This window comes from Hippocampus bargibanti, linkage group LG04 (genome assembly GCF_051943395.1).
Source record: "Hippocampus bargibanti isolate YZ-2025 linkage group LG04, ASM5194339v1, whole genome shotgun sequence".
In the NCBI taxonomy this organism is placed as follows: domain Eukaryota; kingdom Metazoa; phylum Chordata; class Actinopteri; order Syngnathiformes; family Syngnathidae; genus Hippocampus; species Hippocampus bargibanti.
Window position 1 is genome coordinate 12,868,545 of NC_142737.1, and position 27,238 is coordinate 12,895,782.

Consider the following 27,238-nt stretch of genomic DNA (forward strand, 5'->3'; position numbering starts at 1 on the left):
AACTTGTGTTAAATTAGAGTCAGGGTTTCCTGTCATTTTCATAGCCTCATCTTTCAGCACAAAGGCATGGTCCACAGAGCTTTCGCAGCTTCAGAAGGATCTCATTCAAAAATATCTCTCAATACAAGGGTCGTGAAGAATTTCTATCAAATGTACAAGGCAATGTAGTGAAGATAGTGATCTTCAGGTGAAGGGAATGTGGCACAACGGTGACATTACGAAGCACTGGATGTTGCTCCCAACATGATGAAAAGATTAGATGAAATCTGGCCAATGACCTTGCCCCACGCCCCCCCAAAAAACTACCAGCAACATTCAAGAAGCTGCTTTCATATCTGGCACGTACTGACTGTTTTATACATTTGAAACATTCTTTTGCATTTTAAGGAGCGGTGGGATAGGCTAAAAAGACTTATCTTTACCCAAAATGACTGTCATAAAGCCAAATGGCATATTAGTTTAGTGTAGATCCCACCCCTCGTTTCCTTTATGATTATCACTTGACTATAATTCTATTTTTCGTTTTTCGAAAACGTGACATTTGCTCTCAATAGAACTAAACATGGAAAATAGGTGGCGTGTTGTAGTTTTAATAATAAATGTTGGATCGTTCATACAATAAGCCTACCTAAGCAGGCTATTGTATGAACGATCCAAATTGAACCTCACCCCACCAGACCGGTTTAATGAAGGATTTTGTTGTTCTCTAAGAATCGCTTCTTTTACCCCCCTTTCAAACCATCTATGTTCTTTCGCTAAGATTTTAACCTCATTGTCGTCAAATGAGTGGTTGCTAGCTTTTAGGTGCAAATGTACTGCCGATTGAGGCCCCTGCGATGTTGATAGTCTTTTTTTGAGAATTTGTTGAGTCTCCCCAATGTACTGCTCTTTACAATTTTCATTCTTACAATGTATTGAATAAACTACATTACTTTGTTTTTCATTTGGTAGCCTATCTTTTGGATGCACTAATTTTTGCCTTAACGTGTTTATCGGTTTGAAATAAGTAGGAATTTTGTGTTGCCAAAGGACTATTTGTAATTTTTCAGAAACTCCTGCAATGTAAGGTACTGTTACTCCTCTCCTTTTTGTATCTTGAGAATTTTTGGTTTCATTCCCTATTCTTTCTTTCTGACATTTGTTGAATGACCACTGAGGGTACCCACAGTTAGTGAGTGCTCTCCTGATATGTTTTGACTCATTTTCTCTACCTTCAATGCTAGTTGGTATTTGTTTAGCCCTATGCTGGAGGGTTCTGATAACTCCTAGTTTGTGTTGTAAAGGGTGGTTAGAGTCAAAAAGTAAGTATTGGTCACTGACCAATACTTACTTTTTGACTCTAACCATACAAGTGAAAAAAATGAAGGCTTTTCGGTGCGCCTTTGGGTGCGGAAAATACGGCAAATATATATTGCAAGACTCAAATTCAACATGAATACTTCAACCATTGTATACCACATGTAGAAAAACTAAATATCCACTAGATACATAGATGCGCTATATCCAGATAATATAGTAGATGACCACAGGGGCGGTGTTAACAGAGTTTGTCATTTCAGGTAATGACTTTTCCCAGACCCTTAACTGAATTAAAACACATACAATTACAAAATGAAAAAAAGGACTAGCAAACAATTACGTGAATTTTTGCTGTCCTCTTAGACAGCTAATACGTACATCCCTCTGCATTTTACAACCCGAAAAAATGAACATAAAATTACTCACTATCGACTTGTTGCACTCAACAGCTGATAAGACAAATGAAGACGAAGGTGGAATGAGAACACCGTGACATAGAGTTATAAACTGATCTATTTACAGAAATTTGTCACAACACAAATTTTACACACCCAGCAGTGAATAAAATATAACAAAGAAAAATGCAGACAATCAAGATGACTTTTTGCTGCCTTTTTAGACTTGAGACACCCCTCCGCTTCCAGACTCGAAATAAACAGTGCATGGGCAAAGGCACCGCTGTTTTTATTGACAGATTATATTCTCTTCTAAATATAGTCAATAAGAACAACCTCAAGGCAAAGTCTTGTTTGACTTCCAACGAACACTGGATTTTGGGTTTTGTGCTTTCCAGGTGAGTATTTACAGCGGGCTCAACTTCACCCTACAGCGGGATGAGCGTTCATGCTTGGCTAAATCCTAAGCGAGATATTTCTGGCCCACCAAATCAGTGACGAATCACCTGTGACCATAGTGCTGCTCCTTTCACGCACATGCACATGTGCGCGCGCACACACACACACACACACACACACGCACGCACACACACACACACACACACACACACGCACACACACACACACACACACACACACACACACACACACACACACACACACACACACACACACACACACACACACACACACACACACACACACACACACACACACACACACACACACACACACACACACACACACACACACACACACTTACACACAGCTGCAATTTCGTGCATAGCAGTTCAACGACAAGCTGCTCAAAATGAGATCCTTCCTTACTTGTTTTCCTCACTAATGGCACCATGACTAAGATGTTAATTACCCCTAAAAAGAGAAATGATTGCCAAAAATCAAACAGCAATTAGTGTGGATCATCATTAGCGCCATTAGTTGCTACAGTAAGATGGAGGATTATTGAGCAAAGGGCGGCACGCTCATCAACGACTCATTCAGCAGGTTTTTTTCATCGGCAAAGAAATGTTGACAACAAATCAACGGAAATCAGTCGAAAGATGCACTGATCACATCAGTTCAACAATATATGCTTCACAACAACAAAATCGAATACATGCTTACATAGAAATTAAATTCCTCTGCAGCAAAGCGAAGGTTTGGAGTACAAAACTATTGCACCAGGATTTGATCAATGGTGGGCCGTCAGGGCCTGCAAGGCCTTCTCTGCTGGCCTAAAAATATCTGAATCACAGACTGATGTTAAGTCCATGAATTTTTATTAAATAATTCAAAATTGTCTTTCAGCTTCCTATCATTGATTTTCCCCTGTTGTGCTGCTTCCAGGTGTGTGTTTTCGTATGTTTGCATTTAACCATTTCATTTAACCATTTCAGCCATCATTTTCCGACCCTGATTAGAGTATTTTAAGAAGAGTGATCGTCATCTTTAATTCACGCTCAAACGAAGAAGGACAACATTATTTATACATGCTTTTGCGTACGACAAGGAGCCCTGAGAAAAGCCATCACTAAGTCAAAGCAGAGATTTTATTTGACACTGGAGACCTTTTTGATCTGAAGTCAGCGCTGCAAAGCCACAAATATTTTAAGAGTTCGCCATGCCTCACCTGCGTAACTTTAAGTGAAAAAAGTGGGAAAGAAATGCAGGATGAATGTGTCAGTCCACAAAAACACACATTCAAACCTGACCGCTGCGGTTTGACAGCTAATTACATTATAAGCATTTTTTAGGCTTTTTCTTAGACATTGAAAGGCAATTGCTTAAGTGAATGCGTTGGTTTTAGAATTTAACCCTTTCGTAATAAAAAATAATGATAAAATGTAATCTGATAAACTGTCCACTGTATTTTAATTTATGAATTTACTTCATATCCAAAAGAAAATCTGATCAAAATGTCAAGGACAGTTTGAAGTCACTCACAATTTGGATTGGATTTGCCTTTATTAGTCTCACAGTGGAGAAATTTACATTTCACAGCAGCAAAATTATGAATTATTTGCTAAAATATCTTAAGACAACAAGTGATGGACATGCTTCATTATCAGGGCTAAAGTCAAGCTATTGTTAAATTGAAAGTCTGTATTAGTTAATTTTCATTTGATTTCTAATTCTTTATTGTCGGGAAGAAACGTATTGACTCTCTGTATGACCTCTGCTTAGTTCACATGAGGCAGCAACTATGGAATCAAACATAATCATGCCAAATCTTATTTCAACAGCCTTCTGCCCTTCTCTAGGTCACGACACTTTCATTCTAGATCCTTTCCTTTGATATCTGCACCTGAGCACCACGTGGTGGATTGCGAGGAATTTTGGGAGAGATAACTCAGAGGTCATTAACCTGCAAGTCAATCCCGGTGGGACAAATATTCCTTTACCTGGTGGTTTCGTATTATTGAGTGTGGAAGGTCAGATTCCAAACCCCGATTTCAGTGGGAAAGTTTGGAAACACCCACTGATGACACCCGATAAACCAGGGGTATTAAACTCATTTTTTGCTGAGGGCCACATTGTAGTTACCTTTTTCTCTCGAGGTCCGTTATGAATTTGGCGAAACTGTTAGAATGTTTCATCTCGTCCACATATTATATACAGAATGCACAACATCATAATGAATAACTAGTTTTAAAATCTGAAGTCAAGAATAATGTCAATTATTGTGGTTTAGGTACAACAATTTGAAATTTTGGGGACCAGCTCTACACCCTTAGCAGGGTCCTCGAGGGGGCATGGGAGTGGACTTGGAGAAAGCGTTTGACCGTGTCCCTCGGGGAGTTCTGTGGGGGGTGCTTCGGGAATATGGGGTACAGGAGCGCCTGATACAGGCCGTTCGGTCCCTATACGACCGACGTCTGAGTCTGGTTCGCATTGCCGGCAATAAGTCGAAATCGTTTCCAGTGAGGGTTGGGCTCCGCCAAGGCTGCCCTTTGTCACCGATTCTGTTCATAACCTTTATGGACAGGATTTCTAGGCGCAGCCGAAGCATTGAAGGTTTCCGTTTTGGTGGCCTCAGTATAGCATCTCTGCTTTTTGCAGATGATGTTGTACTGTTGGGACCTTCAAGTGGAGCTCTCCAACTCTCGCTGGAGCGTTTCGCAGCCGAATGTGAAGCGGCTGGGATGAGAATCAGCACCTCCAAATCTGAGACAATGGTTGTCAGTCGGAAAAGGGTGGAGTGCCCTCTCCGGGTCGGGGAGGAGATTTTGCCTCAAATGGAGGAGTTTAAGTATCTGGGTGTCTTGTTCACGAATGAGGGTGTAAGGGAGCGAGAGGTCGACAGGCGGATCGGTGCGGCGTCTACTGTGATGCGGACTTTGTACCGATCTGTCGTGGTGAAGAAGGAGCTGAGCCACAAAGCAAAGCTCTCAATCTACCGGTCGATCTACGTCCCAACCCTCATCTATGGTCACGAGCTATGGGTTGTGTCCGAAAGAACGAGATCCAGGATCGGCCGAAATGAGCTTCTTCCGTCGGGTGTCCGGGCTCTCCCTTAGTGATAAGGTGAGAAGCTCGGTCATCCGGGAGGGGCTCAAAGTCGAGCCGCTTCTCCTCCACATCGAGAGGAGCCAGATGAGGTGGCTCGGGAATCTGATTAGGATGCCCCCGGGACGCCTCCCTCGTGAGGTGTTCCGGGCATGCCCCACTGGCAGGAGACCCCGGGGACGACCCAGAACACGCTGGAGAGACTGTGTCTCCCAGCTGGCATGGGAACGCCTCGGGATCCGCCAGGACGAGCTAGAAGAAGTGGCTGGGGAGAGGGAAGTCTGGGCTTCCCTACTGAAGCTGCTGCCCCCGTGACCCGACCCCGGATAAGCGGCAGAAGACGGATGGATGGATGGATGGACTACAGATAGCATCATTGAATTTCACAAGTTTGATTTGCTTTCACAGGACAAATAAAAAAGATGTATCGGGTAAAATTTGGCCCCCGGGCCTTGACTTTGACACCTGTACAATAAACGAATACTAGTGTAAGCTTTACCAGTTTCATTATCATCTGCAGGTATTGCATAAATTGTTTTATATCTTCATATAAACGTATTTGAAATAGAAAGTTATCTTCATATAAATTAAGCAGTTATTCCCATTTAATAGAATGGAGAACATACTTTCCACAACAGGCTAAGAGATTAAATACCTTGCTGTACGAAGGATCCATACACGAACCACATGGAATTGTAGAGTGTTGTGGAGGACACGGAACCCATGGGCAGTCGTGGTGGGTTGAGCCAGTTAAGCAAGTAGACCAGGATGCCGATCAGCAGGACAGTCCCAGCGATGCTTGCCCACAACGACAGGTCAAAGGGCGCCAGGCAGGCGAACATGTCCACCGTGCGCTCGGCCTTGCGCAGCAGCACGCCCACAGAGTAGTCCATGTAGCGTGTGGTGAAGTCAACAACGCTCTCGCGCTCCGGTGTGATAGTCAGTGCCGAGAGTCCGACATCAGCTCGCTGTGGATATGGAGGAGAATGACAGGTTTAACATCCAAATGCAGAATTCAGCATTCCTTACAGATGTACACCAAATTTCTGTCGCGGCATTCTTCCATCCTTACATTAATGATGGAAGTAAGCATACACTTGCCTTTATTTTAAAAAAACAGTTGACATTTATAACAATTGAAACATAAAACTGGTCTATTATGTTGCACTCTGGTTTCTGCCAAACAGGCACACTACAATTTGCTGGCCTTTTTGGTAAACGAGACTACAATGTTATTGTTAACTTATTCACTGCCATTCCCGAATTTATCCGGGAATTGAAAAGCATGACGTGGGGCGCCATTCCTGAATTGTTTAGTGTTTTCGTTTTTGTTGCGTTGGGATGCCGATAAAGCGCTGGTCAGTGGGTGTTTTGTCAATGTGTTTTCCCTTCCACAAAAGGGCAGCATTTGCCTTTTGTCTATGTTAGCGATTTGTTACAGCATCAGCTGTTAAACCGCAATATAAATCAATATGTATTGTATTGTATTTTGTACAGCCGCCCCCATTTCAAGCTCAGATAACTCCAGACAGAACTTAGGAATTAACTCTTTTGTTTCAGATGAAAGAAAATATTGTAATGTTTTTTTTTACGCTGAATTGAATGTTTATGTAGTCCTAAAACTTCATATTTTGTAAGTATTGCAATTTGAGTGAAAATGATAAAAACCCTGGCACTGGAGTGGACACATTTTTGCACATCGTCTGGTAGAGTTAAGTTTAAAAAAAATAAGGCCTGGACCGAGATTCAGGCTGCCACATCATTCAATGTGGCCCGACACAAAATAAATCTGAATATTAAGACTCTGCATGTATTCATCTCTTTTTTGAATTTTAACACAATACCAAGTGACTTCTTAATTTTAGACTGAAACTGGGACGATTTGAACTAGAAAAAGCCACGAGTCAGTGAATACAATTATAATGAGATTAAAAGAAAAGATAATTAAAATGCTTCTGGTCCCTGGAGTTTCCCTCGCCGCTGTTGATATCTGCTAGTATATTTACTGTGATACTCCAATAGAATACCATCTCTGCTCAATTTCACCCGGGTTGAAATTGACCACCGTTGAGTAAATAATTTGCTGAGAGAAAATATAGCCAGTAGAATACACACATCCCTGGCGCCTTTGGTATATTTTCAAAAACAATGTTCAGGTTTTGATTATTTCATTAGAGGTGACCCAACTATTGTGCCCAACAGCTGCTTGTTGTAATATATTGAAATGCAATACGACAAGTCTTAAGAAACAAGTGTCACTCTGAAAATAAATCCATTATTTATTTTTTGTCGTAATCATTAACAGGGTAGTAATTATCTCCAAAATGCAATCCTTCACACATGTCACTGTTGGGCAATTAGAACTGCCACTAATCAAATCGACAGCACCTATTGCAGCATGTAAAGTGTCTCCTACATAATTCATGTGTGTCGTCTTTCCAACATATTATAAATGACTTCTCCGTGCAGAATAAAAGATGACCGATTAGCGTTCTAGCGCTGTCACTCGACAAAATGTGGTATCACATTTATGTATGAAGCTACCACAATTTATTTATTTATTTATGTTTTCTCCCTCTTGACATATATTCATTTGTAAAGAGAAAATGGGACAAATTACCTCGATGGTGTCTTGTATTATTTATTAATAGCTGTATAAAGTTGCCAGAAATAGATTTATGAACAGTTTTTAACAGAAGTGCATAATTTAGATGAAAATCTCCTGGCACACAACACACATAAATATCATAAAAAGTTACCAAACTTAACTTCTACTAAACTAATGATGATCTAGTCTCAATTTACTTATGCGTTGACTTACTTGGTGTAAAATTTGGGCCTAGCGAACACAAAGCTATTAATTTTCTTGCACACAAGTGAAATGGACGACATGCCACTAAACCGTTGGCATATTTGATGAAGATGCAGCAGAGGGTAATTAGACGAGATTTCTGTGTATAATATATGTACATGTTTAGAGCAACTATGTGTTTATACTCAAAACATAGTTTTTGGGAACTCCTGGAAAGGAAACATGAAAATGCCACAATTGTTGGATTGGAGTCCAGACGCCTCAAAGTGATACGGAAGGACATCTTTAATATATTGCAAACATTTATGCTTTCCTCTTCAGAACTATTTGAATCATATTCATAACTGGATGAGTAACAAGAAAGCATCTTCTCCGAATCTGAAGCCATTGTTTTGATTCTAGAGCAATGCAAGCCGTCCTGCCGTGACGTCACAAACAAGGGGGCGGGACCTTCTGAAACTCACCATTTCCAGGGTCATTTTGAAGTACTTTTGGGACACTAAGTTATTTTTATTGGTGTTTTGCATTTGACTAAAAATATCAGCCTGCATGTTTTGGGTATTTTAGATGCTATAAAACGTTTTTCTGATGTCAGTTAGGAAACAAAAAAAATGGTGTCGGTTGTCCTTTAATGTCTCATGGGAATCTTAGTTTTTGATGATTTTGTATGACTTAAGAAACAGATTCAGGTGGCACAGAGTCTGGATTTGGAGACTTTCAAGTGTCCCTCAATGTATTGATGTAATACGGTTGTATTTTTATCATATTTTGTATGAATCAATTTCAACATCTTCACAAGCTATCATATATTACAGTATTTTAGTTTGCTTAATACATTACATATCAACCATCCAACCATCCATCCATCGGGTGGTGGAGCCTATCCCAACTGTCTTCGGGCACGAGGCGGGGGACACCCTGAATTGGTTGCCAGCCAATCGCAGGGCACAGAAAGACAAACAACAGTCACTCTCACACTCACACCTCGGGACAATTTGGAGTGTTCAATATGCCTGTCATGCATGTTTTTGGAATGTGGGAGGAAACCGGAGGACCCGGAGAAAACTCCACACAGGGAGGCCAGAGCGGGACGCGAACCGGCGACCTCTGCACTGTGAAGCCCTCATGCTGACCACTTGACCACCGCAACGCCTACATCGCAACACATTTATGTTCTTCATCTTCTTATATTCCAGTCCATGAAAGGAGTTCACATTTTACTGTCAATATAAGGGAATAAAACTGAGCCCTCATGATAAATATTTACGTTGGACACAAGTTAATATCCTTGCTGGAATGCTAGAAGGCGACAAAAGAGTGTGTACAAAAATCCTACTCGCCTGCCTCCCGCCGCCCCATGTGAGGTCGATAGCATACTTAGCATAAGTGACGGCAATGGCATGTGACATTTTTAATGACTACGCTTGTGAATTGGTTCACATTGTTTTTCATGTTAGGGAATACTTCCTTTGGTGTTGCTAGTGTAAAATTTCCTTTCGATTCATTCAATCGTGTAGTTTTATCCCTTGGAAGGACATTGGTTACTACATTGGACAGCTTATTATCATGTGAATCGCATTGTTTCGTGTGTGTACACTGATAGGTAATGGATGTCTCACCTTAAAAACAAGTTCTCCCATGAGTCCATTCCATTGACCGTCAGGCTGCAAGCTTCCATACTTGTGGTCCGGAGCGATGTAGATTTCATATTTGAAACCCAAATAGTTGGAGAGAGCATCCAGGACGTCGATGGAGAAACCCTGGTACTTCTTGGGTTTGCCAAGAACGTTTTCGGAAACCATCACGAAGGGCTCCTCCTAGAAAGCAAAAAACAAAACAAAGTGTTGGTCAAACAACCAATTAATGTATCAGTCATTTAAAGGACAACCGACACCATTTTTTTTTTGTTTCCTAACTGACATCAGAAAAACGTTTGAATGAATCTTTGTAAAATACGCTCAGTAGAAGTCATTTGAAGTGATTTTACAAATTATGGACACAACTTGTCTGGAGGCATCGGTTGTCCTTTAAAGTTCCAGTTACTAAATACAATACAATACATATTGATTTATATAGAGCTTTAACAACAGCTGAAGCAGTGACAAAGTGCTTAACATGGACAGTTATCATATACAGGAAATAAAGCAGTGACAAAGATAGTAGAAAGCATCAGGGAGTGAAATCAAGATCAAGTTGAAATCATGCCGAGTCGAATGCCAGAGCACAACTGGGTTTTGAGAGGGTTTTACAGATGGGCAGCGAGGGGGCTGGCCCAATGTTCAGTGGCAGGTCATTCCAGAGAGAAAGCTTGAAAAAGCTTGATCCCCTAAAGGGGCAAACTATTGCATTGAACTGTATTTATTGGAAAAGTTATGTCTGTACTCAATATCCAAGTAATGAGGTGACAGCCAATTAAATTGGAAAACATTATTATAGTTTCAGACAAAGCCAAGACCAAAGACCACAATGAGTGAAAACAAAGTCATTTCAAAGCCAAAATGGTAACATCAAAAATCCCTGAAATAAAATCAGGCGAGAAAACATTTATGTTGTACATTGAAGAGGTGGTACAAGGAAAAAAAAAACATTACATTGAGAGGAAAATCCCATTTACAGCTTCCAACATTTCATTCAACAGTCCTTCCTTTTCTAAACAAATGAAAGAGAAAATATCGATGCATGCACTAATAGTATCCTCAATCGTGTAGATTTGCAAATTCATAATCACCCAACAACGGGCTCCTATTCCTTATTTTTTTCCAGTGGACTGTACTTTCAAATAATGCAGCTCCACCCAGGCCACCACTGTTCATCAATATATTTGTGTGGCATCTAAAGGGCAGCTGCCTGTTGACGTTAAAGACATCCAGCAAACATTTGACATTTAAGCCAATTAAAAAAGCAGCACTTTGGGGTGGAAATTTCAACCTCTTTTCAACATCAAAGCACACACACAGACACACACAGACATACACAAACGCCTGATGACATGAGGGGTCCCTCAAGGGTCAATCCTTGAACCCCCTCTGTTCATCCTTGATTTGACACTCTTGTGCACTCATATTTTATAGAAGACATTTTCACTTCAAACTCTTCAGACCACTCACACAACCCTCCCAATTGATGAGTGAAATATTTTAGACCAATACGCCTGCTCTATTTATGGAAGGCCCTTGTGCGTTATTGAGTTGATTGTACTTGCGCACGTGTGTGTGTGCACACACATACATGAACGCGCACAAAGCGATTAACTTGGTGGTTTCTAATCCTTGCTGGCTGCAGCAGCTCAATAAGCTATTACGCGGTAAGTGGACACGCATACCAAGACCCTTTTGCACTGAACACATCCATCAGTCCAGGCAGGAGCACACACACGCACACGCGCACGCGCACACACACACACACACACACACACACACACACACACACACACACACACACACACACACACACACACACACACACACACACAACACACACACACACACACACACACACACACACACACACACATGAACCAAATTGTGGTGAGGTCAAGTTCCTTCAGATTTCATTCATTCGAAGGCGGAAGTAGATGCCGAAACATGTCATGTATTTGAACACCGACAATACACTGTCTGTAAGATAAGAATCTGTTTTAAATTAAAGTGTTTCTACTTTCCAAGTTGTTCCCACGGAAGAAGGCAAAAATGACTAGTGTTTGAGCCGCATTGAAAAGTATCATCTGTAAAATGTATTGTGTGAAGCCAAGGCGTGAACCTCATTTGTTGCCGCAGCCCACTTTTTTGTTCCAGTTTCCTCTCGAGGGCCATTCTAAATTTGGGGAAGCAATTAAAATGTTTCATCTCCTCCACATATTATAAACAAAACGCACAACAACTTGATGAATGACCAGTTTTCACATCTGAAGTCAAGAATGAAGACTGTTATTGCGGTTTTCAAAATGTAAATTTTGGTTTGGATTTTAGCAAGCATCATAGAATTTCACAAGTTCAATTTGCTTTTGCGGGCTGAATAAAATGGTGTGTAGGGCCACACATGTGGCATCAAGGAATGATAAGAATTAAAAGGTGAAGAGGATAATGTCACAAAAGTGATATGAATGAAACAAAACTCCAAAACAAAATGTGTACGATTACACAAAATTAAAAAGGAATTAATTTCCAAGGAAAACATATTGATTTTGGATTTGATTTGCCTTTATTAGTCTCACAGTGGAGAAATTTACATTTCACAGCAGCAAAGTAATGAAAGGAATGAAAGTAGAAAAATAAAACACATGAGCTGCTGGAAAGGCAGCCACTCTCGCGGCGCCGTCTTGAAGTCAAAAGAACAAAAAAAAGTAAATAACAAATAATATGACAACACAAAGACACAGACAACTCTTTTTTTGTTGAAAGAAGAGAGTCTAATGTTTACCCTGAATTGAATGTTTATGTCGTCTTAAAACTCAATCTTCTGTGGGTCCTGCATTTTGAGTGAAAATGACAAAAACTCTTGCACTGGAGTGGACACATTTTTTCACATGATTCAGAGGCTTTGCTGCATGCTGTTGTCATTGTTCTGAAATTTAACGGCAACCACAACACAAGAGTTGGGCAGCTCAGAATTTGTCTGCCTTCATGTCAATCAAAATCGCATCAGACTACCTATGGCAAAACTTAGTCCTACTAATCTAAATTGTGACCTACTTTCATGTGACCAAACGGTCCAGTGCGCTGCCAGCATGTCACAGAGAACACCCTTGGTTTGCTGAAAATCCTACTTGGCATGAATTCCCAAAAAAAAAAAAAAAAAAAAAAAAAAAAAAAAACACACCCTAAATACTTTCTTAAGTCTTAAATAAATCACACTTTGGAATGCAAGATTTCCCGTAGGGAGGAAGAAGCCGAGATTTAAACTTAAGGCCTCCTAACTGTGAGGCACGCATGGTGAGCATGAGACCGCTGTGCTCTGAACCACTTTGGTGTTATAAAAATACCCACGGACATGAACAGTTTGATGTACAACTTGTGCTAGTTGTAACCAGTTGAACAAAAAAACACATGAGAGCACTTGATAACTCTACCAAGTGTAAATGTCAAAGCAGCTCATTATCTTGTGAAATGTGCGATTGAGGTGAGAAGTTTGCGGCTGAAGAAAAGAAGAGAAAAACAAAACCTGGTGGCCAAACAAAATGTCAAGTAAAAAAAACAAATGGGCTTAATCAATAATGTCAGATTTTAACAGTTGCTAAAAAGTTTCCATGGTCGAAGGCTCATTTAATCATCCTAAAAAAAGTTGGGCTGGATGGCCACACCTTGAGTTGCCGGCCTCAATCAATAATAAGTGGGTGCTTTCCACGCGAAGCATTTTTAAGCCCAAAAAAATTTGCGGTGTGAGTCAGTTCCCTTTTTTGAAGCTTCAATGCTCCGTCTTTTTCCATCTGTTATTCGGCACTCTCATCTTCCCCTCCCGCCTGCCGCTCACCGGCTGCAAGATACCAGTTGGTGCCTTTCCACAGTGCCACGTCGCCTTCTTTCCCTAAACATATGCCAGATAGTGCTTTTCCTCTCCGCCCGTCTAGCCAAGCATCACATCCATCAAGGCGACAATTCTCCTTATTTGTCGAGCGTGAAACATTTTATCGCATCCGTCTGCATGCGGCAAGCAGGCAAGGAAGTAAACTACCCCCCCCCCCCCCTCCTCCGGCCCCACTTACACACACCTTTCCTTCCCTACTCCCATCCTCGAGCACATATTCATTGTTGCGGCACTCACATGCCTTCTGATTGTCCCTTTGTACTGGAGAATCGCAATTGTTCAAATGCTGATGACCATTTGAAAATGGCAACTGGCTGTGTGCAGACAGGAAAAGTTTGCAGTTTTAACCGGAAAAACTGTAACGAAGCATTTTATTTATTCATTTATTTATTTTGCTACGCCCTTAAAGGACAACCGACACCATTTTTTTGTTTCCTAACTGACATCAAAGAAACGTTTTATAGCATCTAAAATACCCAAAACATGCAGGCTAATATTTTTAAGCAAATGAAAAACACCAATAAAAATGATTTAAAGTGTCCAAAAACGACTTCAAAATGAAACCGGAAATGGCCAGTCTCAGAAGGTCCCGCCCCCTTGTTCGTGACGTCACGCCAAGACGTCTTGCCTTGCTCTGGAATCAAAACAATGGCTTCAGATTCGGAGAAGATGCTTTCTTGTTACTCATCCAGTAATGAATATGATTCAAATAGTTCTGAAGAGGAAAGCATAAATGTTTGCAATCGATTAAAGGAGTCCTCCCATATCAATTTGAGCCATCAATGGCATCTGGACTGAAATGTAGTGTCCCAGAAAATGCAAAAGATGGCGCCCAAGCTCCATTGGAAATGGGCAGATTTGTCTGCTGGAAATTTGTTTCGTCGAATATCAAATAGTATTCTTGGTGCAACACACTACGATTCACCATCGCATCATTTTCAACACGAAGTTTTAAGAAAAACAAATTACATGTACCGCAAAATGCATTGTGTGTCGCTTACTCGGTCAGGGGCGTTCCAAACATGACGTCACATGGGGATCGTCATCAACTCGAAAACAAGACTTCCTGAATATTCAGTGCGAGTCTTAAAACGTAAAATATAGCTATATGCGGTGGAATTTTTGTAAAATACGCTCAGTAGAAGTCATTTGAAATGATTTTACAAATTATGGACACAACTTGTCCGGCGGCGTCGGTTGTCCTTTAACTCATTCATTGCCATTCCCGAATTCATTCGGGAATTGAAAAGCATGACGTAGAACGTGATTCCCGAATTTGTTTTTTCTCACAGGGATAAAGCGCTGTCAGACCTCTGGCAATACCCCCCCCCCCATGAGGGAAACACATTTGCCTTTTGGACATCCGCCCCCAATTCAAGCTCAGATAGCTCCAGACCCATATAACTTTTGAATTAACTATTTTTTTCTGATGAAAGAAGGTTCCTTACTGTCACGGTTTGTGAGGTGGTGGGTGGTGGTGGATCCCCCAAAAAACAGACAAAAAGGAGGAGCACGGTGTATTTGACAAATTGTATTAAAATGAAGTTAGCAGGAACAAAATCTAAAGCATCAAAGTAATCAGAACAGAAAAATCCGACGTATCAAAGAAAACCGTGACATGGATGAAACAAACCTGACAGGGTAAAACAAACACAATGACCCAACACCGAATGGTCATGCCGAGAGTCCTTAATTGCCACTGACTGAAACGACCAACACCTGTGCAGCTGCAGGCGGGGCCGACAGCACCACCCGTTGGTCACCAACCAGAACGTGAGACTTACGCTGAATTGAATTTTTATGTAGTCCTAAAACTCAATATTCTGTGAGGAATTTGAGTGAACATGGCAAAAGCCCTGGCACTGGAGTAGACACATGTCCTTCTGGGAGTGAATGAGTTAATTGAAAGAAAAAAATGCAAATATGTAGGATATGTTGTGTTTGCAGGTATATAATTTTTTATAGCTCATCTTTGCAAAATATAGCAGTCTATCTACTGCAATATAACAGCAAATCTTTGGTTGATAATTTGAGCATATTTCTATCGTAATGATTTTGCATGTGGGAAAGGGAAGTCCATTTGGCATTGATTATGATGAAAATAAGTTTTACACCAATGTCTATCTAAATCCATCCATCCATCTACCCACCCAAACCCATCCATCCATCCATCCATAATAGAGCACCATCACTTGTGTGAAGCATACTTTTTGGGGAAGTGTTCTCAAACCATTGTCATCATTTGACACATCAGGGATGATTTCTCTGCTTTGAAAAGTATAAAAAAGTTCAAGTTCTCAAGGAAAGACAGATAACATGGAAATATAATCCTTTGGCCAAGGCTGTCATATCAGTGAAGACAAAAAAAATAAATGGGGAGAGAGGTGAGTTACTGAAGAAATTTGAGGTCTGTCTGTACCATTCAGGCTCCTATCAAGAAGAAACCTTCCAATGTGCACTGAGAAGTTTAAAACCGTTCCATTGCAGTCAAATATCAATTTTAGACCCAATTGCCCGGGGGCTGCTTCCACTAATGAGCAACATTAATACATAATTGCCACTGTGACATCGTCCCCCGGGTATTCGCCATTTATTAATCAATATGGTCGTTACCTAATCAATGGGATTAATAGTTATTTGCTCCAATAGTTGTATGATCTCAGCTCACAATTAAATGGTCGATAACTAATTCAACAGCAATGAAATTAATACATCCGTTTACGTGGTACCCTTGAGAATGGTGATCCCTATAGACATGCAAAATAAGTAGCACCGAATAGCTCAAGGCAATCGGAAACAATCTGTTGCCAAAGTCCCTCCATTGGCATTTTTATCTTGTGCTGACGGTCATACTTTAAAATTAAACAAATGTTGATGTTCTGGATTCCTGTTTCAAAGCTGGTGATATATGAACAACAGAAGCTCAGAACGAAGTGACGAACACACCCGCTGCTATCACACTTAATCCATCACTTCATGATAAACACAGTTGTTTAGTCCCACACCCCCGTATAAATGAAATAAAATAAAATTTAAAAAAAAGACGGCAAACACTGCTTCACCATATCTCAACATAAAAACACGCTTATATGATCACGCTGCTAAATTTCCATTTCATTTAATGATTGGTTAATTGGTCCTTCTGCCCATCCAGCACATAAAAAGCGTAACGGCATCAATGAGAATATTGTAAATCGTGTCACTCTTTAAAAGGATCATGAGCGTCTAAATAGGGGGAAGAAAAAGAAAAAAGGAAAGCAGAAGAAAGGGATTGCTACAAATATGTTGAGCATCATCGCTTTGTTTCCCCAGCATCTCTGACTTCAAAGATGAGATATGAAGAATTTACAGCGGTGAATCTTTAAAAGCAAACGTGGGATGTTCTCAAATAGCGGCGACGGCTGCTCCAGGGGAGACAGGCGAAGAATTGAAGTGACTACCGTGAGCTTGACTGACTTATTTGTGTTTTTACCTTCATCGAACTCTGCAGAAATTCCTATAGGAGATATATAATTCGATTTTCCAAAATTCAAAGCACTTCCCAAGTGCCAAATGAAACACCGCATGTTTACTTCAAAATACCCAAAGCCCCATTCAAAGCAGTTGGCTCATCCTTTTCGCTCGCCACTCTACGGCACTGTGTGCCAAAATATTTACAGCCTTGCATGACAAGGATGACAACAACAGAATGGATTACCAAAAAACACACACACACACTAGGTGTTGCTCCAGCAGTCGAAAAGGGTCTTAAGTCTTGATCCTTTCAGGATTTTAAACAAAGAATGCCTCAAACATTTTATCCAGAGAAACTACTAAATTATACAAAAACAAAACAAAACACAGTCTCCTTTAAAAGTTAAAGAAAGAAGCAAGAGACAAAACAATGTTGAAGTGGTTCATGAGGTACTTACCAAGACAGTGACGACTCTAAGCACCACTCCCCGCATGTTGTTCTCCAACTTCCTGTCCGTCAGCGTGCCATTCAGGCCATGAAGAGGGTCCCATGTGGCCAGCTGAAGTGCACACCAACAAAACAAAATGAGTTGAGAACCCACTTGACTTACATTCAATATATTATGATCAAAATGTACTATCATCGTTCAAGAGAGAGAAATGACACTCAAAACAAATCAACACATATATCTACCGCATTCATATTTTATGTTTTGCTGTCCTACTTTCTCTTATACAGTAGTTGGATTTTGCACGTACAAACACGTCCCTTTTAAAGAAAAGCCGCCAGGTTTAACTCCAGTCCAGTGTGTACCCGTGATTAGCATTTATTTACTTAAAAATTGTCCCCCACAACAGCTTCTTTATTTGTGTATCGCTTACGCTCTGAATGAAATGTAGCTTTTGGCACCAAAGATTAAACTAGCCTAGCTTCCCCTGGAGAGAAGGAACACGGCCAGATATTATTTGAAGCTGTGAACCATTTAGATAAAATGTAATGAAATAAAAGTCCTCAACCGACTCAGTATTACAGGGAAGGAGAGTCAAGAAGAAAGACTTCTCGGAACAGTACAAGCAAGATTCGTACAATTATGGTACCCAGCCAACTAGCTATCTAGCTAGTTACCTTGTTAGCTAGCTACCTTGATATGAATTTGATTCATTTGGCAACCAGTAACCTGTTTTGCGGAATTTTTGTTAAAGACTTTGGAATAGTTGCGATTTAAGTCACTTGGCTCCTGATCAGGGTTATATTTGATAATAGGATAAGCAATTTGGGTGGACGGACTCTGAGATGTCTGGGATATGAATGGGATCTACTGTCCTCATGTGTTTTTGTTTGAAATTCCGTTCTATAACACGTGGTGTTTGTTTGGTAATGAGTTGGGAACATGAACAACATGGATTACTTCATTGAAACCATTTTATATATTTCCTGCTGTATTTACACAATTAGGATGAAATCCAAGTCACACAAAATAAATGAAGCACATTAACACACATACCATTCTAAATAAAATAATTAAAAATACATTTAATGCCTGGTGTTTGTAAAGTCATCAGATATGCTTGCTATAAAAATGTCTTTTCTTTTAGCATTAGTGCCTCTTTTGTTTTTCTTTTATCATTAGAACCACACGGTCCAAATGTGATGGCAATAAACAGCGAGACAATTCGAGTTATGGCGCTTTAATGTTCCATGCGCTTCTCGGGGGAAATCACCACAGCGTCACCGCAATATCGAGGAAACTATTTTGATCGGGAGGAACATTGATTTATGCACATCACTCATGATAGTACTTGCACCAAATGACAAGTGAAATAAATGTTGGGTATCTCACGTTATTTGCTCGGTGTGATGATTTGTTTACCATATTTTGTTCCTGTGATATTTACCCTGATATGTGAAGTTTGGGAATGTACGAGGATGGCTTTTTGCACTGTATGTTGCATTTTTCATTTTACTGTTGGTCAAGTTGCATTCCAAAATGTAGTCAACTAGTTCAATTTTTATAATGTAAGTACTGTAGTTAGTCACATTACAGTACGGGTATCTGTGGCAATTTAAATGACTCCAAACCAACCAGAAGATGCTTCATTAAGACATGTTGCCAGCACAACAAATAATTTCATCAGGGGAAAAAGTGGAAGGTCTTAGACGAGAGAAGTCACAGGTGTCAAAGTCAAGGCCCGAGGGCCAACTCCAGCCCTTCACGTCATTTTATTTGGCCCGAGAAAGCAAATCAAACTTGTGAAATTCCATTATGCTTACTGAAGTCCGAACCAAAATTTAAAATTGTCCTATGTAAGCACAAGAACAGTCATTATTTTTTACTTGAAATTTGAAAACAAATTATTATTCAAATTTTTGTGCGCTCCAGATGTAATATATGGAGTCAATTAAACATTCTAATGGCTTCCCCAAATTCATAATGGACCCCAAGAGGAATCCGTAACTACAATGTGGCCTGCGGCAAAGTTTGGCACCCTTGAGAAAAGTCAATAATTAGGTCAACACCGAAAAGAGCGTGTATTTCATCTCATGAAAAGGCGAGAGAAGGGAGGAACCCCCAGAAACAAACAAGAACTGATAGAGCCTGCTGCAAAGGCCTGGAAAAACATTTCAAATTCTGTTGAAGTGAATGTTTACCATTTGCATTTATCTGAAATCATTTTCAAACTACAACCTATTGATATAAGAAGTGAATATTTTATTGAAAAGATTCCAGTGCCTGAAGGCTCACGTTATTGAAATACGCTCATTCCATTATCTTTATTCACTTGAATAGAAAAGAGGCTGTACACTGCGTTGTTTAATACTTTCAGATCTGAACCATTGTATGATGCTAATTTTTTATGTGAAATCCAAACATTTTCAGAATACAACAAAAATAAATGAATTCGATCTTGCTTGTGTGTGCATGTGTGTGTGTGTGTGTCAGTGTCCATGTAACTTGATCAGCTAACAAATTCACTTCACAAATTACCGCCGCATTTATATACAACACAGAGCTTTTCCTTGTATGCGACATGTGCTCATTGAAATTCAAGCTCTTTTTGCCCTCTCTTGTTGCTAAACCCCACCGCCACTGCTGTGCGTTTTCCAACCCGCACAACTTTGCCTTCCTTCTGTCATGCTGCTCACCATTGCACAAAGCAACAGTAGCACCAGACAAGCTGCTTTGCCATTTCACTGCTCCGGCATCACTGCTGCACACACTGCTTCTCCCTACCTCCCTCCCTCCCTCCCTCCCTCCCTCCCACGACTTCTTCATTTGGTCTCCCTCGCTGATGAGCAACATGTGCCAGCGCAGTCTCTAAACAGCTTGCTGGATGAGCCTTCCTTCTGTCTTATCGCTTCTAAGTCATAACTATTTAATTTTTTTTCTCTCGTCGTTCAATCCCCCTATAGATGTCCCTCGTTACGTCTAGCCCCTCCATGCCTCCCATAGAGGAAGCACAGCTTGCACCATCAGTGGCAGGCCAGGTTGCAAGTGTCCTTTTAAATACAAAAGCAGTAAGCAGACTCATGCATTGGGGCTGCTGTCAGCCGCAGCCAAGGTATGATTTGCTGACATTACCCAAGCCTGTCACATATTTTCAATTCCCGTTTCATGTGAACATATTCTAAGCCAGGGGTGTCAAAGTCATTTTTTTCTGAAAGCCACAAAGTAGTTACGGTTTCCTCTGGTTGGCCGTTATGAATTTGGGAAAATCATTTGAATGTTTCATCTCCGCCACATATCACATACAGAACACACAACAAATTAATGAATAACTAGTTTTCAAATTTGAAGTCAAGAATAATGACTGTTATTGTGGTTTACATATGACAATTTGAAATTTTGGTTAGGACTTTAGAAAGCATCATGGCACTTGAAATGCTTGATTTGCTTTCTCGGGCCGAATAAAATGCGGTAGTGGGCCAGATTTGGCCCCCAGACTTTAACACATGTGTTCTAAGGCATGGGAAATACATTTTAAAATGTATATGCATATCTTTGGCTGGAAAAACACTAGTCTCTACGTGAAAATGAGTATGACTGGCCAATCAGTCTCTCACCCAAATTCATATGGAAAAGACTCACCTTTGACCCAATAAAGACAAGAGGTGTAGAAACTGGAAAGTGGGCTGAAAACAATGACCATTCACATTGTTTTGTTGGTTATGACATCAAGTCATCATGTCAATACCAAAGCAACAGGTGACACTATAGTCCCTCATGCTCATCCACCAATCTATCCATTTTCTGAACTGCTTAACCTCAATAAGGCTGCGGATGTGCGGGAGCCTAATTCAGCTGTGACGAGGCGAGAGATGGGGTTCACCCCGAAATGGTCGATTGCCATTAAGACCAAGTTGAAACATGGAGAAAGTCATTCCTGGACAATGATCCACCCCACCCTACCTAATAAGTGGTGTAAAAAATGGATGGATGGAATCTGATGAAAAAGGCTACTATTCCCAAATTCCCCCCATCCTTTCACTCTCCATCTGTATGGTTCTGTTTAAACTAAAAGGACAACCGACACCTCCAGACAAGTTCCGTCCATAATTTGTAAAATCACTTCAAATGACTTCCACTGACCGCATTTTACAAAGATTCCACCGCACATAGCTATATTTTACATTTTAAAACTCGCGCTGAATAGTCATGAAGTCGTGTTTTCGAGTTGATGCCAATGCCAGAAGTGACGTCGCGGAGGAAACGCCCCTGACCGAGAAAGTGACACACAGTGCATTTTGGGTACTTTGTTACGTCTGAAAACACAGTGTTGATTGCGAAATTAGAAGGAAAACTCCATAAATAATGCGAAGGTGAATCACTGTGGAACGAGAAGCTAACCGCAGTTAGCGATGGATAACCGCTGTACATAAGTTCATAATTTTTCATCATGAAAGTTTAAACAACTTTTTGCATGTACAACCATTAAACAATCTGCATTGATGTTGACATTTTGTAGCTTATTATTTGTTATTCATCTCCTTATATGCCACATATCACCGAAGTTGATGCTATATTGCTTATTCATGGAGCTTCATATATGCTTCATATGTCGTGTCCTTCACCAATTTCGTCGCTTTGCTTACACGGCTCAAATTAAGATGGAAAGACTTCTTTAATCCTTCCAAACACTTATGCTTTCCTCTTCAGGACTATTTGAATCATATTCATAACTGGATGAGTAACAAGAAAGGATATTTTTCCGAATCTGAACTCTCTGAAACCATTGTTTTGATTCTGGTGCAAGGCAGTTTGTGAAGGAGTATCCTGACGAGAAGTCAAAAACAGGGTGCGGGACTTTCGGAATCTCGCCAGTTTTGAGCTAATTAGTGGCAGCTTGGGGGAACTTTAAGTCATTTTTATTGGTGTTTTGCGTTTGACTAAGAATATCAGCCTGGTGTCAGTCCTAACTGACACCAGAAAAACGTTTTATAGCATATAAAATACCCAAAACATGCAGTATGATATTTTTAGTGAAATGCAAAACACCAATAAAAATGACTTAAAGTGTCTAAAAATTACTTCAATTTGAAACAGGAAGTGGCCAGTTTCAGAAGGTTCCGCCCCCATGTTCGTGGTGTCACGGCAGGACGTCTTGCCTTGCTCGAGAATCAAAACAATGACTTCAGATTCGGAGAATATGCTTTCGTGTTACTCATCCAGTTATGAATATGATTCAAATAGTTCTGAAGAAGAAAGCATACATGTTTGCAATCGATTTGAGAATTTATTCCGTGTCATTTTGAGGCATCAGGGTTGGGAAATGTCGCACCCAAAAAAAGGCAGAAAATGGCGACAAAGCCGTGTAAGGAATTAATCAGCCCGTTTCCACAGGCTGATTAATTCCTAACATGGACCTTTGTCGCCCTCTTCTGCCTCTTTTTGGTCCTACATGACGTTTTCAGACCAAAGTACAGCAACATGCATTGACGTGATGGAAAGACTGCTACAATGTGTCGTTTTTTTCGGTCATTGGCGTTCCTTCAGTGACGTAGGGTGAGGACTCGTCACCAACTCAAAAACAAGACTTCCGGAATATTCAGCACGAGTCTTAAAACGTAAAATATAGCTATATGCGGTGGAATCATTTGAAGCCATTTTACAAATTATGGACACAACCTGTCCAACGTCGGTTGTCCGCATGAATATTGGGGAACAGTCCTGGCTCCATTCCTCTTCACCCTCTACACCTCGGACTTCAATTACAACACCCCAACCTGCCACCTTCAGATGTTCTCTGACGATTCAGCTATTGTCGGCCTCATTACAGAGGGAGACGATAGGGAGTACAGGGGACTGACAAAGGACTTTGTGGACTGGTGCCAGCAGAATCACCTCCAGATCAACACCGGCAAAACCAAGGAGCTGGTGGTGGACTTCTGCAGGAAACAATCGTCACCTGCACTATTGAACATCCAGGGTTCGGACATTGAGAGGATGACCTCCTACAAGTACCTGGGTGTTACTCTCAACAATAAACTGGACTGGACAACAAACACGGATGCCCTAATCAAAAAGGGACAGAGTCGCCTCTTCCTCCTCAGGAAACTGAGGTCTTTTGGAGTTCAGGGGTCACTCCTAAAGACTTTCTATGACTCTGTGGTGGCATCAGCCATCCACTATGGCATTGTCTGCTGGTCAGGCAGCATCACCACCCGGGACAGAAAAAGACTGGAGCGCTTTGTCAAGCGGGCCAGTTCTGTCGTGGGCTGCTCGCTGGACTCTCTAGAGGAGGTGGGCAACAGACGGACGCTAGCTAAACTAAAAGCTATGACGGACAGCCCCTCCCACCCCCTCCTGCCCATCCTGACAGCTCTGGGTAGCTCCTTTAGCCAGAGACTATTACACCCGCGCTGCAAGAAGGAGAGGTACCGCCGCTCGTTCCTACCGACTGCTGTCAGGCTTCACAATTCCCAATGATCACATGTGAAAAAAAAAAAAAAACTGGACACTTGTAAATATGGGTTGTTGCAATATATCTAAATGCATTTCTTGATTCTGCACTATGTACAGTCTTGTTTATAGAACGGTTTTTGCACATCTACATTTGCACAGTATACAGTTGACATTTTTATTTTGTTATGCTTAGAATATCTTGTTTTCTATCCTTTCACTCCCACCCCAACCCCATCCCTCTTCAATTGCTGCTGTGGACTGCAAATTTCCCCATTGCGGGACGAATAAAGGTATTCTGATTCTGATTAAAAAGTATGCATGAATGTTGGATAAAAATGTGAAAAAAAAGAAAATAAATAAACACTGCCTGTTGACATGTTACATGGTGAGCACAAACAGGGAGGATCAAAACACGCGTCCACAATTAATAGCATCGTGTTCTGGTGGTAGACGTTCCGTGTAGGACCTCGAGTATTCCACCGAACAATTTGTTCTGCCCAATCATTTGGACATTTTCATTTGGTCTACTTCTCTATCACACACATACACACATGCAAGCACACATGTGTGACATGGTTGTGGTGGAAGCAGCAAAACAACATCAACAAGCTCCATTTTGATTTCCCAGATGAGCTGCAAGCAGTTTTATTGCTTGATTGGGAGTGTTTGGGTGAAGTGTGTGTATCAAAGGATAGCACAACGTCCTACGACTAAAACACATTCCAGACTTTGAACTATCAACTTCAAATGGTCAATTTCAACAAATCTAATCTGGAAATGAGAGTTGCTGAACTTTGTTGCAATTTTCAATTCTTGAACAGACTATTATCAGGTTTTTAAAAGGCCTCAAAATGAGAAAGTAGTGGACATTTTTAATACAAAGACATATCTTAAATGAGTCATATAATTTGTGTCACTTTCTTAAAATGCAGATTAAAAAAACACTATTTTTGATTTGGGAGGAATGTCGGTGCCATTTGCTTGAAATCACTGGACAGCTCTGGGACGATTGTGCTTTTTTTTGCATTTTCACAGTCCCGTTTTGTTCAGCAGAAAGGTCGGTGCTGTTGGACAGTCTCCTACTGGGTAGATGCATGGCTTGAGGTAGATGCGGATTTACAAGGGACAGGAGGTTTGAGATCCAATCACATCCAATCCAATAATGTCAAATTTGATATCGTGGTAGTGGAGTGGTTCGCACGATGACCTCACATCGCAGAGACTCTATATACATCATATTCATAGTTTTAAAAAGTAGTCAACATAAGTGACAAAATACATTTAATAAATAGGGGCCCTCTCTTAAATATTTAATGCTTTAAAAAATCCCCTCAATCACGTGCATTCTTCCATCCACCAGCAATGCTTCTTCATCTACCCATGCTGGTCCAGCATGGGTAGATGAAGAGGCAAAATCCACTGGGACTGTTAAGTGATAAGATGCACAGCAGGAATTATTTAAAGGCATTAAACTGCACCAGGGTTATGAAAAATGTATGCGTTATACATGCAATGTAAGAAATAAAACATGAGACGTGTGTGGGGACAATGAATGAATGAAAGAAACAACATACCTAACATTTATACTTGACGCATGGGACTTGATCAACATGTTTCTATTGTAGATGGTTTTAGGCTGATCAACCCTCGGCTAGTCACTAAATGAACATGACCAGTGTCAGATGCTTACATATTTGATTCATCGGCTTGAATCCCGTTGTGCTGCTAAGGAAGTAGAACAAGGCAGATGGCAGGTGGATGACATTAATAATAGCACTGAAATTGTCAATCCGTGAGTCTGTCAACGTGTCAGTCAGTCAGTCAGGACATAGCTGCTGCCTCAGTCAGTGTACCAAAGTGGGTGCAAGCTTGGAAGAGACATAAAGCCATTATAGAAACGATAGAATATTTAATGCAAACCAGTATGCTACGGTAAATTTTGAGAAATACGTGTGTATGAGTGGATAAACGTCAGGTGGAAGGTTTAGAAGTATTACTATCCACGCAGCAATATAGGGTATCTTCCGATGTATAAGATGCACCAGAGTATAAGGCACATCCCCAATGAATGGTGTATTTTCAAACTACAGTAAAGTCTCGTTATATCGATATTCTCGGGAGTCGGAAAACATATCGATATAACCGGACTATCAATATATCCGATCCTGCGGCATGTAAATTTTCTCCTTGCGTTCATAGATATAGTATCGTAATAAGCAGTACTATCGATATAACCAATATCGATATAACGAGACTTTACTGTATTTCCATATATAAGGCGAACCAATTAATGAAAAAACCTTTTCCAAATATAAATATAATATAAATGTTTTCTAAAATAAAAGACACACCACATTATAAGGCGCCACAGTAGAAGCTGGGGTTACACACTACTTGTTCTACTGGGAGAGATGGCAGCTGCTGACAGTCATTACGAGACCTGTTGTGGCTCAATATGACTTCACATATAAGGCGCACTTGCATTTAAGGTGCAGGGTCATTATTTGAAGAAAATTAAGGCTTTTTGGTGCGCCTTATACCGTACACCGGAAAATACAGTACACTAGATTTCCACAGTACTCTGACAAAAATGAAGAAAAGCAACTTCCAAAAGAAAACGTATTTTTGGGTGCGCCACTCTGTGAGGCACTTGGTTGCCACGTTCGATAAGATATGAAGTTTAACCAAGATGATGTGAGGCCCTAACGAAATAAAAAAGTACTCAGCTGTTGAAACTTGGCTCAATGTGACTCAACTTTTGATTTGTCTTGAGGTTCAGGGAGAAAACTTTTCACTTCTTGCAAAATCACAAATGCAACAGATGAACCCAGATCTAATCCAAGTTGAGGGTTGTTCTATGAATTATTTGACAAACAGCATCAGAAGGCACTAAATCATCTTGGTGGTTTCTGGTTCAATTTGGGTCATGTTTACAACACACTTCTTAGATAGTTACTACGTAGTCATGCTGATGAGGTGATACCAGTGCGGATGGGGCATTCAGGGCCAAACATAGGATATAATCAGACAAAACAAAATATGCAATCAGAGTAGCTTCAGGGAGTTGTCCACTGCTCCCCCCGACCTCAGAGCAAGTACATATCAAATCAGAGGTCTGGCACCACCACCTCTGTCCATTAGGGATATAGAGTGATACCTCAGCTTACAAATTTAATTGGTTCCCAGAAAGTGTGTGTAAGGCGAAAAATTCTTCTGCCAAAGATTTATTTCCCATAAGAAACCATTAAAAATGAGAATAATTCGTTCCCAGGTCCCAATAAAACATAATTTCTAATAAATAAGCCTCAAAATGACACAAATTATACCTTATTTTATGTACGTCTGAG

At 40.6% G+C, this 27,238-nt stretch overlaps 1 protein-coding gene across 7 annotated transcripts in view; it reads right to left on the reverse strand.

Moving 5' to 3' along the window:
• The window catches only part of grid2 (glutamate receptor, ionotropic, delta 2), a 493,088-nt gene that overhangs the window by 104,949 nt on the left and 360,901 nt on the right, over positions 1–27,238 (reverse strand). For all 7 annotated transcript variants that reach the window (XR_016114686.1, XM_088994116.1, XM_088994120.1 and 4 more), the window contains 3 exons: positions 17,448–17,549; positions 9,633–9,830; positions 5,857–6,169 (listed from right to left, as the gene is read on the reverse strand). Coding sequence is in view for 6 of the 7 variants with exons in the window: in XM_088994116.1 (XP_088850242.1) it covers positions 5,857–6,169; positions 9,633–9,830; positions 17,448–17,549 (613 nt within the window). In the remaining variant the exon portion in view is untranslated. The remainder of the gene's footprint in view (positions 1–5,856; positions 6,170–9,632; positions 9,831–17,447; positions 17,550–27,238) is intronic.